The sequence below is a fragment of the Leucopleurus acutus genome, assembly GCF_964270905.1.
Source record: "Leucopleurus acutus genome assembly, chromosome: 13".
Lineage (NCBI taxonomy): Eukaryota > Metazoa > Chordata > Mammalia > Artiodactyla > Delphinidae > Leucopleurus > Leucopleurus acutus.
Genome location: NC_139155.1, coordinates 65,433,819 through 65,447,899, shown reverse-complemented (window position 1 = coordinate 65,447,899; position 14,081 = coordinate 65,433,819). Strand labels below are relative to the sequence as shown.

The 14,081-nt window shown below is 42.2% G+C and overlaps 1 protein-coding gene across 2 annotated transcripts in view; it reads left to right on the top strand.

Annotated features, from left to right (window-relative positions):
- The window catches only part of SPECC1L (sperm antigen with calponin homology and coiled-coil domains 1 like), a 120,915-nt gene that overhangs the window by 25,216 nt on the left and 81,618 nt on the right, over positions 1 to 14,081 (top strand). For both annotated transcript variants that reach the window (XM_082853583.1, XM_082853584.1), the window contains exon 2: positions 3,844 to 4,033. In XM_082853583.1, coding sequence (XP_082709709.1) covers positions 3,881 to 4,033 — 153 coding nt within the window. In that variant the 5' untranslated portion in view covers positions 3,844 to 3,880. The remainder of the gene's footprint in view (positions 1 to 3,843; positions 4,034 to 14,081) is intronic.

The following is a 14,081-nucleotide window of genomic DNA, read 5'->3' as shown; positions in this document are numbered from 1 at the left end:
TGACACTCTCCTTGGATTATTGTTATTTGAGATTATTCTTAGCATATGTAGAGAGACAGCATCCATCCTGTTTTTGTGAGGAGAGCTACTTTTTATTCCCCCCCACACATTGATTTCACTGGACTAGAGGTTGTGGTGGGTGCCTATGTGACACCCTCGTGCGGGCCGGGGAGGCGTAGTGGTAACTTCCATCGCACTCCTTTTCGCAGTCAGACCCTGGAAGTGCTGCATGCTGTGTTGTCCTCTCCCTCCACTCTGCATCTCTCCCAGGCCTGGGGCTCCAGGGAGGGTCTAGGCCAACGATTCCTGCTCCTTAACCTGGTGTGGGGGACCAAGGTCTCTGGTGAATTATCACCTGTTTTGGAGGATCCTTGTCCTTAATAGGGGTCATTTTAGGAAATTGTGGAAGCTTTTTTGACTGTCTCAGTGGTTGGTGGAGACTGTTGATATTTAATAGGTAGGGGCCCTGGAATTCTAGACTCAATGAAGTGACAGTTCTGCAGAATGAAAACTTATCCTGAGATCTGCAAAACTTTGGAATATCTTGCTGAATAATTTATGTGGATAGAAATAAAAACCTGTTTATGACTGAGCCTAGAATCTTATTCCATCTTACACAAGGAAAGCATTTTTTTAACATACTTTTTGGTATATATGGAATTTTCCAGGGTTGTAGTTACTGTAGACATTGAGGGGAAATTGTTTTGTTCTCAGCTATGAAGTACATTAGGGTTCTCCAGAGAGATGGAACCAATAGGACGGAACCAACCTTATTATAAGGAGTTGGCTCACATGCATATGGGGGCTGAGGAGTCCCAAGATCTGCAGTTGGTAGGCTGGGGCCCCCGGAGAGCCACTAGCGTAAGTTCCAGTCTGAGAGTTGGAGTCCAAAGCCAGGAAAAGACTGACATCCCAACTCAAGAAGTCAGTCAGGAAGAGTTCCCTCAGACTCCAGCCTTTTTGTTCTATTCAGGTCTTCGATTAGTTGGATGAGGCCCGCCCACATTAGGGAGAACACCTGCTTCACCCAGTGTATGAATTCAATCATTAATCTCCATCAGAAACACCCTCACACCCAGAATACTGTTTGACAAAATGTGTGGGTGCCCTGCAGCTCAGTCAGGTTGACATAAGATGAGCCGTCACACCAAGCGTGGTTCCCGCTTTTAGAAAATCACATTCTGGAGAGCGTGCATGGAGATGGCATGTATCTGAGTTGCCAGGACCTCGTGCCCAAGTCAACACTGTTTGTAACTGTCAGATTCACAGTGATTCAGCTTAGAGCTGTGCATTTCTGACTGTTTTATTCCTAGTATAGTCTGGCTTGAACAGTTATGTGTCAGAATTTGTATTTATTTTATTTTATTATTGTTTATAAATTTATTTATTTATTTATGGCTGCGTTGGGTCTTCGTTGCTGCGTGCGGGCTTTCTCTAGTTGTGGCGAGTGGGGGCTACTCTTACTTGCGTTGCATGGGCTCCTCATTGCAGTGGCTTCTCTTGTTGCGGAGCATGGGCTCTAGGCGTGTGGGGTTTGGTAGTTGTGGCACGAGGGCTCAGTAGTTGTGGCTCGCAGGCTCTAGAGCGTAGGCTCAGTAGTTGTGGTGCATGGGCTTAGTTGCTCCGCGGCCTGCGGGATCTTCCTGGACCAGGGCTTGAGTGTCCCCTGCATTGGCAGACGGATTCTTAACCACTGAGCCAGCAGGGAAGCCCAGCAGGCGGATTCTTAACCACTGTGCCACCAGGCAAGTCCTAGTAACTCTGTGTTTAACCACTTGAGGAACTGCCAGACTATCTTCCAAAGTGGCTGCACCATTTTGCATTTGTGCCAGCAGTGCTTGACTCTTCCAATTATTCCACATCCTCTCTAACATTTGTTACCATCTATCTTTTTGATTATAGCCACCCTAGTGGGAGGGAAGTGGTAGTTCATTAGGTTTTAACTCTGGGACAGAGACAGCAGCAGGAAAGGGACAGTCTATTACGTTGTCCAGTATGGTGTCTACCATGTAACTTTAAATTTAAAAAGATTAAAATTTAAATTTTAGTTCCTCAGTCACACTAGCCACATTTCAAGTGCTCAGCAGCCCCAAGTAGCTAGTGGCTACTGTATTTCGGATAGCACAGATGGATACCAAACATTTTCATAGTTGCAGTAAGTTCTGTTGGATTGTGCTGGTCTAGAAAAAGTTAATTTGACAGCAGCTGGAGGAGTAGGCAGAGAATGGGAGAGGGTCTGAGTAGTGTAGGAAGGAGTGCAGGCGTGGAATTTGGAGCAGAGAAGAAAGAAACTTTGGGGAGCCATTTACAAGATATGAGACTTAGAAAAAAGATAAATACAAAGGGAAGGTGAGACGTTGAAGGAAAGGTTCTTAGGAACTTGATTTTTCTACAAAATCAACTTAGTGATGGGTCCAATCTAATTCCTTAATTTTACAGGTAGAAAAGCACAAAGTTGCCAGTTGGCAGGGATTAGCATAACTGCGGCGCAGGTGTTGTGGGAAGCCGCTCGTGTCTGTCTTGGTCATTTTCAGTGTCCTCTGGGAACCTATAAGGAGCAGCTTGGTGGAGCTAAACTAGAGGGAGTGCCAACTCTGGGCTGAGTGCTCCAATGGGACAGGGAAGTAGAAAGCAGAAGGCTTCAGGGCAAGCAGACGGGTGATTTGATTGTCGCCAATTACAGCATTTTCTGGAAGGAAGAACCAGGAAGTTGGGAGAAGGCTGGAGAGGAGACTGAGGTCTCGCTGTGTTTTGCTTGGTGTCAAAAGCAGTGTTCTTTTTGCTCCGAGGCCTTATCACGGTGAGGGTGGAGCGGAGCCCCCTTTGCCCTGTCTCACTGTTGTGCCACCAAACCAGTTGGTACAGTTTGTGTTACGTCAGGCAAGATAAATCTGGAGCGTTCGAATACAGTCTAGGTGAAGTGTTCATTGAAGCTATTGGAACGAGCCTTTTCTTTTCCAAAAGGCTATTCTGTAAGTTTCTCTTTATTTTTATTAGTGTGTAGAAATCTTCCTAAAATAGACCAACTTCTTTTTTGTGCTCAGTGTAGTTTCTCAGCGTCATCGTACATAAACTTCCTTACGTTCACAGTAGGCTTTCATTTTTGTTAGTCGTATTATTTACTTTACCCAGACCAGGCCAATGTGTCTTTCCAAACATGATACTACGGTAGAGACTGCTTTTCTAGCTCAGCTGATAGAGGTATGTTGAAGGGTTTTTCTGGCCGTAGTTCTGTGTGTGGCCAGTGTTATTCCAGGTCCTCTAAGCTTGAAATTGAGTCTGTTCCACTTAGGCGAAAGGTTTGCTGTCATGGTTTTAAGGTTGTAAAAGAGTGCCCTTACTTTCTGAACCAAATATTGAGGCTTATGTTCTTATAAGGCATTTTGATGCTTCCTCTTGATAAAAGAGATATACTGGGAAATATATTTAGACCCTGAATGTTGGAGTTTCTGGGCTGTTTTGCTGGTTTATGTGGAAATATTTGAAGTTAGGACTGTGCTGGATAATTTGGAAAGTGTGATCACCTTAGAGACCTGCAAAGTGGCTCATTCTCAAGTGCCAGGATGATTATTGCTTCACTAAATGTACTGTGTGTTATTGTTTTTACTGAGAGAACTAGAATGTAGAAAATAATTTCAAGTTAGTGTTCAAGAAGGAAGCCTTGAAAACAGGGTGCATTCTGATTAATAAGTCTAAGAATTTTTCATCCTTTATTTTCTGTAGCGACATCTAGCTTTCAAACATTTTTATTTAGTTCATGGTAAGATCCTTCAAAAACAAATTTTTAGAGAGCTTTCTTACAGTTTTGTTCTCAGTATAATTTATCTCCATTTATCTCCACAGATTTGCTTGTAAATGCATTACGAAGAGGCAGCCCAGAATGAAGAAAACAAGCAGGAGTGTTGGCTCAGTGCCTAAGGTGTCTGGGATAAGCAAAGCGCAAACAGCAGACAAAACGAAACCCGAAAACAGCTCTTCAGCATCTGCAGGAGGCAAACTCATAAAACCTGGAACAGCAGCTTCGTTGTCAAAGGTATTTACGTGGTTGTGTTTAAATATGTGATGAATTGTAGGAGGAGTGAGTCTTCATATGATGTTTGATTTATCACATAAACGTTTAGGATTCACCCTCTTCAAAGAGAGTTCACGTTGTGGTGGACTTAATTGGTGTTTGGTCGGTCTTTACGAATGAAACCAAGTAGCAGGCTTACTTGTGAGCAAATCGCTGTGCTGGTGTGGGAGAGCCTGCCTTCAAGGAGCTTGTGGAGGAAAGGATGGAGGCAAGTCACTGGCACGAACAACTAAAATACAAGTGAAAAAGTCAGATGCCCTGGGAGAGCAGGAGAGTAGCGTAAACAGTTTCAAGTAGGAAAATATTGTTTCTGCCCGAGAAGGCTTAATGAAAAGAGCATGTGCGTGAGGTCTTAAAGGATGGCCAGTATGACATTCCTGAAACCCCTGAACAGGAGTTTTTATTCCCACCCATCCCCCTACACTGTTACCATAAACTGTTACTTGTTTTTTGACAACTGATCCAGTATTAATCTCAGGCAAAATTGGGTGATATTAATTTAGTCAGAGCATAACTAGTTTTCTTGTTACACTCCTTTCTTTAGAGGCTAGTTTAGTTTTTGTTAGTAAAGGGTAGTGGTACGTTAGATCCCAGGCTTCGGGAGCAGACAGGCCCAGGCTGGGCATTGCATCCTAGGGCTGCAGTCAGGATGGAAGTGAGGATGTAGGAAAGAGGACGGTGCAGGGCCTGGCTCACAGCAAGGGCTTTGTAAGGGACTGGCAGTAGAGTTTTTCCTGGTTAGCTCTGGAAACTTCCTGCAGCTCAGGATTGATTGACAGTAGCAGGCTTCCCGTGGGTGTTCTCAGTGTCTGTGTTGAGATGACTCTGGGCCATTTTTCTGCTGGTCAAGTCTTAGATTTACTGGACAGAAATGCACATGGTCTTCTTCCGGTCTTTCTCAGTCCAGAATTCACTTATTTGTTCTTTGCTTGCTTGTTTTGAGGTTTGGTGTTTTGGGGTAGAAACTTTGACTCTATGGAGAAGACCTGGAGAGAGTTTTTGCTCGTCTGATAGGGGGGAACCAAGAAGTACCTGAAACGCGATCTGTTCAGAAGCCTTTTGTCCAGGAAAGGCTTTACAGATGTGACAATTATTTTAAGAAGCACCTCACAGGAACAGCTGATGAGGGACTTCCTTATATGTGTTGAAAGATCTAGCAGGAAATGCTGGTTTTTCTATTCCAGGGTTGTCGAAACTGAATGCAGACTTACTCTGTGGGCTTGGAGATGCCACCAGATTTTCTCCTTGCTACATCCCTGATGAGCAGCTGGGTGTCATCCTGCGGCCCGGAGGGTGATACCAGGAGTAGACCTTTACCCTACTTCCGTTAGTCTGAATCAGCACGCTGAGCAATTTCCTTGGTGGCAGTGCTGCCTCTCTCTCGTGTAAGAAAGCTGGTATTTTCTGCCCCAGCTGTTCACTCAGTTGCTCGCCTGTTTTCAGAGTGGAGTGCCTGTGTGCCTGGGCGACCCGTGACTTATGGGGCTGGAGGAGCAGGCTGAAGCGTTGGCACGGGGTGTGCACTACTGCCTGCCTTGTTGCCTCCTCCTCGCTGGCAGGCAGTGTCTCGGAGGTTCACTCCGGAGCGTGTCCTGAGCAGCATGTCTGGTCTTCCAAAGCATGTATCCTGAGTCGATGGCAGCCTAGTCTTGAGCAGTGAGTACTTCTTCATTGTAAGGCAAAACCGTATCCCTGCTTTGTGCCAGCTGTCCATGGCTTTGGCTTTGGTGAGTTGGCTGATTTAAGTATTTCTCTGTGTGTGTGTGTGTGTGTGTGTGTGTGTGTGTGTGTGTGTGTGTGTGTGTAGTGGGGAGGGTCATAGAAGAGGTGAAACTATTTGGGAACACTTTACCTCAACTGGAGCAAGTGCTTTACTTAAAAAAGGAGGGGGAAAAAGTCATTGAATAGAAATTAGAGTAAGAGGGAAAGAAGAAAATAGTGAAAATGATAGAAAAATTGGAAAAAGCGAAAGGACCTAGGGAACCCACAAACTTGTGTTATTTTATTTTTATAAGTTTCCATATTTCACTGTGCTTCTCCAGCATATGGTCACTTCCCACAACTTAAATTCTGTAACTGATGGAGCCTTGATGATTGCCAGAAGAATGAAGCATTTGGCTTTTAATCATTGAGACACCGTGTCCACACATCCACTCTCGTCGACACCCACACCGTGTCTGTCACCGCGCAGGATTCACATAACACCAGCACTTTTCTTACACTCGGCAGGGTGCAGGGATATGTGTTTCTTTTCTTGGCTGCAACCAAGGATTGAACCCAGCCCTGGCATTGAAAGCGCCGAGTCCTAACCACTGGACCTCCAGGGAATCCCCAAGGATATGTGTTTCTTTACCTCTCATTTCAAATGTTGTTTGTAGCTAGATCTAGTGAGATGTAGGGGAGGACCTTTTTGAGTCTGAATGGAGCTTCTGTAAACATGAAAAGAAGCACTATGGCTGTTCACAGCATGTTTGGAGGAAATTGGTCCCATTTCTGTGAGTAGCTGTAACATCTGGCTTGGGCCTTTGTGTGGGTCATTCTTCTTTGTCACAGCCAGCAGAGAGGGTTATTTCCAGGTAGAGGTGGTCTCCTACATGCCTGCACTTTTTGGCTGTCCACACTTAATCCTTTAGAAGTAGTACACTTTTTCATTGTCCTGGGGATACTTTTTTCTAAAACTTGATAGATGAGAGTTAATAAGTTAGGGTTTATCTAAATAATTGATGATTCTCAATGATGATTTGTGATCATACCTTTTCAGTGTAAAAGTTGGTTCACAGGGGCTTCCCTGGTGGTGCAGTGGTTGAGAGTCCACCTGCTGATGCAGGGGACGTGGGTTCGTGCCCCAGTCCAGGAAAATCCCACATGCCGCGGAGCGGCTAGGCCCGTGAGCCATGGCCGCTGAGCCTGTGCGTCCGGAGCCTGTGCGCTGCAACAGGAGACGCCACAAAAGTGAGAGGCCCACATACCGCAAAAAAAAAAAAAGTTAGTTCACAGTTTGACTGAGTAATCCATCTCTGAAACCTGGAAGGTAGAAATTTTAAACTAATCTTAAAATATGAGGTGGCGATGCAGACTGTGAAACTTGGACCTTACCTGGAGAAGCATGTATTCTTTGGTTGTATTATTTCGTTATTTGTATCTGTATGTTTTTACCAAATGATTGTGTTTTGTACCTGTTATTAAAAAGTAGGCGAAAAATCTATTCCTTCATCAATTTCATTTTTTTTTGACTGTTGCTGATGGGGGATGTTTACATGTGGGAATACACATGTATTTATAGAACTGTGTAACAAAAATTAAAACCGAAAAAATATCAGAGCCTGCCAAGTACCTTCATGTAAAAGGCAAGTTGGAAAGTGCAGAGTTGTTTCTTGTTTTGTTTTTACTTTTCTGATAAAGTAGAACATACACCCAGAGAAGTTCACAAAGCATCTGTGTTGGGCTTAGTGAGGGGTGAATGTACCCTGGGCCATCAGCCAGGTCAGGAAGCAGAGCCTGCCTGCACCTCAGTGGCCTCCCCCCCGACCCCTCTGTGCCTCCTTCATCACTGCCCTTTCCTTCCTCTCCGGAAGTAACTACCACCCTAACTTCTAGCCCCCAAGATTCATTTTGCCTGTTTTGGATCTTTATATAGATGTAATTGAACATGAAGTTCTTTTCATGTGTGTCTGGTTTCCTTAACTCTGTTTAGGTCATGATATTCATCTCTGTTGTTGCCTATAGCAGCAGCTCCTCCCTTTTTTTTTTTTTCTTAATTGAAGTATAATTGATTTACAATATTGTGTTAGTTTCAGGTGTACAACAAAGTGATTCAGCTATATTATATATATTTTTAGATTATTTTCCATTATAGGTCTTAAAAAATATTGATTATAGTTCTCTGCGCTGTAGTAAACCCTTGTTGCTTATCTTATGTATAGTAGTGTGTATCTGTTAATCCTGTACTCCTAATTTATCCACCCCCCGCCACCTTCCCCTTTGGTAACCATAAGTTTGTTTTCTATGTCTGTGACTCTGTCTGTTTTGTATATACATTCATGTGTAAGCAGCTCCTCCTTGCTGATTACTAACCGTGGAATGTCCACAAGCCATACACCTCTTCTGCCCTTGATGGACATCTATCTGGAGTTTCCTTTGGCGCTATTAGTCATAGTACTGTTATGAACATCCTACACACGTCTTTTATACGCAGGTGCACCCATTTCTGTTGACTCCATAACCAGGAGTGAAATTGCTGGGTTGTAAGGTGCATGGCATTCACCTTTCATAGGTAGATGGCCAGTCATTTCCCAAAGGGGTTAACTCTGGGATGCCCCACATCCTCACCTGCACTTACATTACTCTTTTCATTGTAACCATTCATAGAGGTGTTATAAAGTGGGTTTAATTTGCATTTGCGTTGTTAGCAATGAGATTAAGCACCTTTTCATGTCTTATTTTTAAGTGTTTAGTGGACATTTAGATATTCTCTTATGTGAAGTGCCTGTTCAAATCACTTGCCCATATTTTTACTGTGGTGTCTGTTTTTCCTCAACTTTTGTGTGTGTGTGTGGTAAAACACACATAACATTTATCATCTTAACCATTGTTAAGTGTACCGTTTTGTGGCATTAAGTACCTTCACATTGCTGAGTAACTGTCACCACCGTCCATCTTCAAAACTTTTTCATTTTCCCAGTCTCCATTGAACACTAACTCCCCATCTCCTCCTCCCAGTTCCTGGCAACCACCATTCCACTCTCTGTCTCTGTGAGTCTGACTACTCTGAGTACTTCATATGAGTAGAATTACACAGTATTTGTCTTTTTGTGACTGGCCTATTTACCGTAGCAAAATGTCTTCAGAGTCATCTATGTTGTAGCATATTGCAGAATTTCCTTCCTTTTAAAGGCTGAATAATACTCCACTGTATGTATAGATCACACTTTGTTTATCCATGCTTCCATCAGCGATACTTGGGTTGCTTCTACCTTTTGGCTATTGTGAATAATAGCTGTGAACATGGGTGTACAAATATCTCTTAGAGACCCTGCTTTCAATTCTTTTGGGTATATACCCAGAAGTGGAATTGTGGGGTTGTATGGTAGTTTGATTTTTAATTTTTGAAGAACGACCATACCGTTTTCCACAGCAGCTGCACCATTTTATATTCCCACCAACAGTGCACAAGGGTTCCCCTTCTGCTAATCCTTGCAAGCACTTGTTTTTTCTGTTTTTTGGTAGTAGCCGTCCTAGTGGCTGAGGTGGTGCAGTGTGTTTCTTTGTACTGATTTATCATTCTTTACCTATTCTAGATGTGAACCCTTTGTCATTTATATGTGTTGTACATATATTCTCCTACTCTGTACCTTCTCTTTCTACTACTTTTTGTTTTAATTAATTAATTAATTATTTGGCTGCGTTGGGTCTTTGTTGCTGTGCACAGGCTTTCTCTAGTTGCGGTGAGCGGGAGCTACTCTTCGTTGTGGTGTGCGGGCTTCCCATTGCGGTGGCTTCTCTTGTTGTAGAGCTCGGGCTGTAGGCGCGTGGGCTTCAGTAGTTGTGGCACACGGGCTCAGTAGTTGTGGCTCACAGACTCTTAGAGCACAGGCTCAGTAGTTGTGGAACATGGGCTTAGTTGCTCCATGGCATGTGGGATTGTCCTGGACCAGGGCTCAAACCTGTGTCCCCTGCATTGGCAGGCGGATTCTTAACCACTGAGCCACCAGGGAAGCCCCCAGAAGTACATAATTTTTTTCTTGATCTGTTTAAGTGTAAATTGTAGAGCTAATCCTCCTTTATTGCTGAATATTTCAGTGTGTATTTCCTTAAAAAACAAGACCATTCTCTTATAACCATAGTACAATGATAACATCTGGAAATGAACATTGATAAAATGCTAGTATCTGATCTGTAGACTTTAGTTAAATTTCACCAATTGTGCTAATGTCCACTTTAGCAAAAAAGGAAGAAAAATTTTTTTCTGGTCCAGGATTCAGTCCGGGGTTGTGAATTGCATATAGCTGTTCTTCATTCTCCTTAAATTTGGAATAGTTCCTCAGTCTTTGTCTTTTAGGACCTTGACATTTACTAAAGCGTGCAGTTCCGTTTGTTTGGCTGACTGTCCTCCACATTTGGGTTTGTCAGTGTTTCCATAGGCTGGGGCTGCAGGGTCCCGCAGGAGTCCCACAGAAGCTGGGCGTCCTAGGTGCAGCATTTCCAGAGGCACGTGGTGTGTGGTGTCAGTGTTCCTGGTGATGATAACTTGGTGAAGGTGGTGTCTGCTAGGTTCCTCCACTATCAGGTTACTATGTTGCCTTTTGTAAAAATAAGTATCTTGTCGAAAATACTTTGACACTGTAAATATTCTTCTCTCATCAAACTTTCACGTTAGTTTTAGCAATTTTTAGTAATTCTTTCCAGAATCAATTATTACTATGATTATTACTATGATTTTTGCCAAGTGGTAATTTTATAATTCCATCATTCTTTCTACATTTATTAGTCAGCATTCTACTATAAGGAAGAGTTTTTACTTTTCTCCCATTTGTGTATTCATTTATATTAGTGTGGATTCATGGATTGTTCTTAAGTGGGCTGTAAACTGTTAGCATCATTTATTTTGATGCTCAGATTGTCCCCAGTTTGGCCGGTGGGAGTCCCTTCAAGCAGGGTCTTGTGTCCTTCTGACATGTTCCTCGTATTCTCTGAGCAATTTCTTTTCTTTTTTTCTTTTAATTTATTTTTGGCCGTGTTGGGTCTTCGTTGCTGCACGCAAGCTTTCTCTAGTTGCAGCGAGCAGGGGCTTCTCCATTGCGGTGCGCGGGCTTCTCACTGTGGTGGCTTCTCTTGTTGCAGAGCATGGGCTCCAGGCATGCGGGCTCAGTAGTTGCAGCAAGCAGGCTCTAGAGCGCAGGCTCAGTAGCTGTGGCGCCTGGGCTTAGTTCTGCGGCATGTGGGATCTTCCCGGGCCAGGGCTCAAACCCGTGTCCCCTGCATTAGCAGGCGGATTCTTAACCACTGCGCCACCTGGGAAGCCTCTCTCTGAGCAATTTCTTAATTTCTGGCACAGTAAATTTCCTGCTTTTCCAGCCCCAGCCCTAGAATCAGCCTTGTCTTCAAGGAGGCCTTGATCTTTTCAGTGAGGGGTAGAATTTAAACCATCTGGAAGCTAGGTGTGCTCATGGCTTTTGCACATATTGTTTATAAGCCCTTTCATCATACAGAGGTAGGAGCGCGCACACGTGTGTACATGCATATCAGTACCAATTTCTGTATCTACTTCTCTCCATACACATTAAAACCTCAGAGTTCACACTGATACTTCCAGTTCCAGTTACTACACAAGGTTGCTTGTAGCCTTTGCACTTTCCATAATTGTAATCCCTTCCTCTGACAGTGGCATTGGTTATCTATAATAGATTTATTTTCTCAATCCTAGAATATACAGAAAATACAGATTTACTCACTGTTACCACTGCAAAAAACAATTCTACCAGCTGGAATTCAGAATTTATACTTCTTTGTATTTAGCTTGAGAGTTTGAGGGTTTATGGTCAAAATAGTGTGTTCAAAAGATACTTGATTGCCCCCATTCCAACCCCATGTGGTTGTATGATTCATTTGAAATGGAGTTGTGTCCACTTGTTCCCATTGTGTTCCACTTTAGGGTCCCCCACCCTTGTTTAATTATTCATTGTGAACACGTGAAGCACTCCCGTGGTTCCACGCGTCACAACTGTATGAGATGTGGTCAGAGAAGTGCCCCCCATACTCCTTACTCTGTCTCCACCCACTGCTTAGAGCTAAGCAGTCTAATTTAGTTTTTCTATGTTTCTTTTTGCATAAATGAGCAGATGTTTATTTTGTATTTCTGCTTTCTTACACAAAAGTTGACATAATTAGATATACTTTTGCACTTGGCTTTTTTCCACTTAACGTATTCTAGAAATCTCTTCACACCACTTTTTAGCAGTCTTTCTCATTCTGTTTAACATTTCATTGTATGGATATATATAGTTTATTCAGCTACTAACCTATGTACAGGCGTTTAAGGTGTTTCCAGTATTTTGCAACTAAAAACAATGCTGCAATGAGTAACTTTATGCATATGTATTTTTGTCTTATTGGAAGTGTGTCTTCAGGTTTAAATTCCAAAAGTGGGATTGCTGGGCAGGAGGTAAAGGCGTATGTAGCTTTGTTAGATGTCACCAGACTCCTTCCATAAGGCTCTGTCAATCAAGTTGCATTCTCGCCAGCAACTTATGAGAGTGCCTGTTTCCTCACATCCTTCCCAGAGGAGTGTGTCATACTTTTTCCTTTTGTGCCAGTCTGAGGTGAGAAGTGGTATCTCAATGTTGTTTACTTTGTATTTCTAATATGAGTTAGTCTGACTAATCACCTTCTTTCGTACATTTGTGTGAGTTGATTGTATGTGATTGTTCATTTTGCTCACTATTCTTTGTGTTTTTTGGTCTCTTTCCCCTTAATTTTTAAGAGTTCTTTGTGTATTAGGGATATTAGCCCTTTATCTGTGAGATATTGCAAGTATACTTACCTAGTTTCTCATGTGTGGATTTTATTTTTAAACTTTGCTTATTTTTTTTGGCCATGCAAAAATTTAAATTTTTTCTTAAGATTTTTATGTAGTCAAATTTTTCAATTTTTTGTTTTATCATTCAGGATTTTGAATGATAGAAAGCCTTGGAATTTATTTTTGATATGGTGTGAAATAGGGCTCATTCATCTTTTTTCCTTTGTGAATATACAGTTGACCTAGCACCATTTATTGAAAACTCCATTTTTTCTGTACTGCTTCTTTGGTCATAAATCAAGTGCCTATATATACAGTTTGGTTAATTAACGTGACAATATTGTATTATTCTAGTTATTGTGATAACTGCATAGATTTTGATTTGGTGCTCTGATGTATGTTTAACTTTGCTATTACCCAAAGGCAAATTGTAAACAGAGAACTGTGACAATTCAGCCACTTTTTACAGGAGTATGTAGGGTGGTCTTCAGATGTAATTATTATGGAAGGAAAGAATATCTAACTTATGGAGGAAGGAAAATTAGTTCAAAGATAATTTTAACTTTTATTAACAATATAAAAAATAATTTGAAAATGTAAGAATATGCTAAGTTTATTTACTGCTTAGTAGACGAGGTACAAAGACAGGAAGGGGGTGTAACTTGATTTACAATTATTTTTTTGCATCATACTTGATAACCAGTTTCATTAAGAAATACTAGTCTTAAAGAATATGAACAGGGCTTCCCTGGTGGCACAGTGGTTGAGAGTCCGCCTGCCGATGCAGGGGACGCGGGTTCGTGCCCCGGTCCAGGAAGATCCCACATGCTGCGGAGTGGCTGGTCCCGTGAGCCATGGCCGCTGAGCCTGCGCGTCCGGAGCCTGTGCTCCGCAACAGGAGAGGCCACAACAGTGAGAGGCCTGTGTACCGCAAAAAAAAAAAAAAAAAAAAAAAAAAGAACAATCCTTAATGATTAATGCAATATCCCCCTTCCTTATTATGTGATCTAGATTTTTCATAATATGACAACCCTAAATTACCAAAGCTTAATTCTGACAATTCATTTAAAACATTAATCTTCTTTCTGCCTCTTTTTTAGTAAGACAGATTGACCTACCTAATGGTACTACTCCATATACAGTCACTGACATTTAGAACTGGGAGAGGCTTCAGATTTAGAGATGAGTTGTTTTTGAACCATTTTAATTTGTAGAAATGAATTCATTGTGATTATCCGAGGGTGATTATCTCAATGGGAAACAGCATAAGTTGGCTGGTTAACTTGTGCCTTCACCTTAGTGGGCAAAACTTTTGGTTATTTTATTTAAAAGCAGGGTTTTTTTTTTCCCCCCACAGACCTTTAACTCCTCTTTGTTCTCTCTCATTTCTAGGAGAAGTAAAATCAGATTTCTTCACTGTTTTTCTTAAGTAACAATTTTATACCCAATCCAGTTCTCCAGAGTGCTTGTTTTCTTTTTAAAAAGCTCACATTT